The sequence below is a fragment of the Elephantulus edwardii genome, unplaced genomic scaffold, assembly GCF_000299155.1.
Source record: "Elephantulus edwardii isolate Elephantulus edwardi_28Jun2011 unplaced genomic scaffold, EleEdw1.0 scaffold00103, whole genome shotgun sequence".
Lineage (NCBI taxonomy): Eukaryota > Metazoa > Chordata > Mammalia > Macroscelidea > Macroscelididae > Elephantulus > Elephantulus edwardii.
Genome location: NW_006399853.1, coordinates 939338 through 940314, shown reverse-complemented (window position 1 = coordinate 940314; position 977 = coordinate 939338). Strand labels below are relative to the sequence as shown.

At 34.1% G+C, this 977-nt stretch overlaps 1 protein-coding gene across 1 annotated transcript in view; it reads left to right on the top strand.

Moving 5' to 3' along the window:
* The window catches only part of SKOR2 (SKI family transcriptional corepressor 2), a 54626-nt gene that overhangs the window by 19610 nt on the left and 34039 nt on the right, over positions 1 to 977 (top strand). Inside the window, exons 5-6 of the mRNA XM_006891751.1 lie at positions 237 to 302; positions 680 to 778. Coding sequence (XP_006891813.1) covers positions 237 to 302; positions 680 to 778 — 165 coding nt within the window. The remainder of the gene's footprint in view (positions 1 to 236; positions 303 to 679; positions 779 to 977) is intronic.

Genomic DNA, 977 nt, shown 5'->3' with positions numbered 1-977 from the left:
GCAGGATAGAGCAGGGTTTAGGGCTGTTGTGCATAGGGTCGCTATGAGTCGCAAATGACTCAGCACATAACAACAACAACAAAGCCCATGCACCAGCCCTGATTGGCTCTGAGCAAGAGGCTTCCAGTCCACAGCTCATTGTTTGCCAAATCCAGCAGAAAGAAAAGGAAATTAAAGCTTTTGGAAAGCATTCTAAACACACAAAATTAATTACTATTTTCCCTCCCTTTTTTAAGGTGAACACCCACAAGAAACCAATTCACCTCATTCGCTCAAGAAGGATGTAGAAAACATGGGGAAAGGTAAAGAAAAGTTTTCATTCTCTTGAACTCCTCTTAGTTTTAAGAGACTATAGAGATAACAGGAGGATATTTTTGTTCTGTGCCATATTTTAAGCTTGACAAGCAACATATGAATAATATATGGACCACTGGGTGGATATAATTGAGATTAATGCATACATATCAATCAATACATGACACTGTAATATAATACTTTAAAATAATATATTACATTGATTTATATTCATGGATTTCTGCACAAAATCTATCTTACATCTATGCAAGACTTTTTAAACTGGTAGAATATTTTGTCTTATAATAATAAATTGCCATATATAACAGTTCTCCAGAGAGTTATTTGTAAAGATTAGTAAAACGACTTTTTTTTTCTTTATTAGAAGAACTTCAAAAGGTTTTATTTGAGCAAATAGATTTACGGAGACGACTAGAACAAGAATTCCAAGTATTGAAAGGAAGCACATCTTTTCCAGTATTCAGTAAGAAATCACTTTTCTTTCATTACATTTGTGGTATTAAGTGATGTTTCTATAATTCAGCTTAAGAATATGATCAGACTAGTAAACAGCTGTGCAGTGCTGTCTAAGACTATGAAACGTTTTGTTTTCCTGGGGGGTTCCCCCCCCTTATTTCTACTTTGACTAGACTCATAGATGACATTTCTTTTTTTTTTCTTTT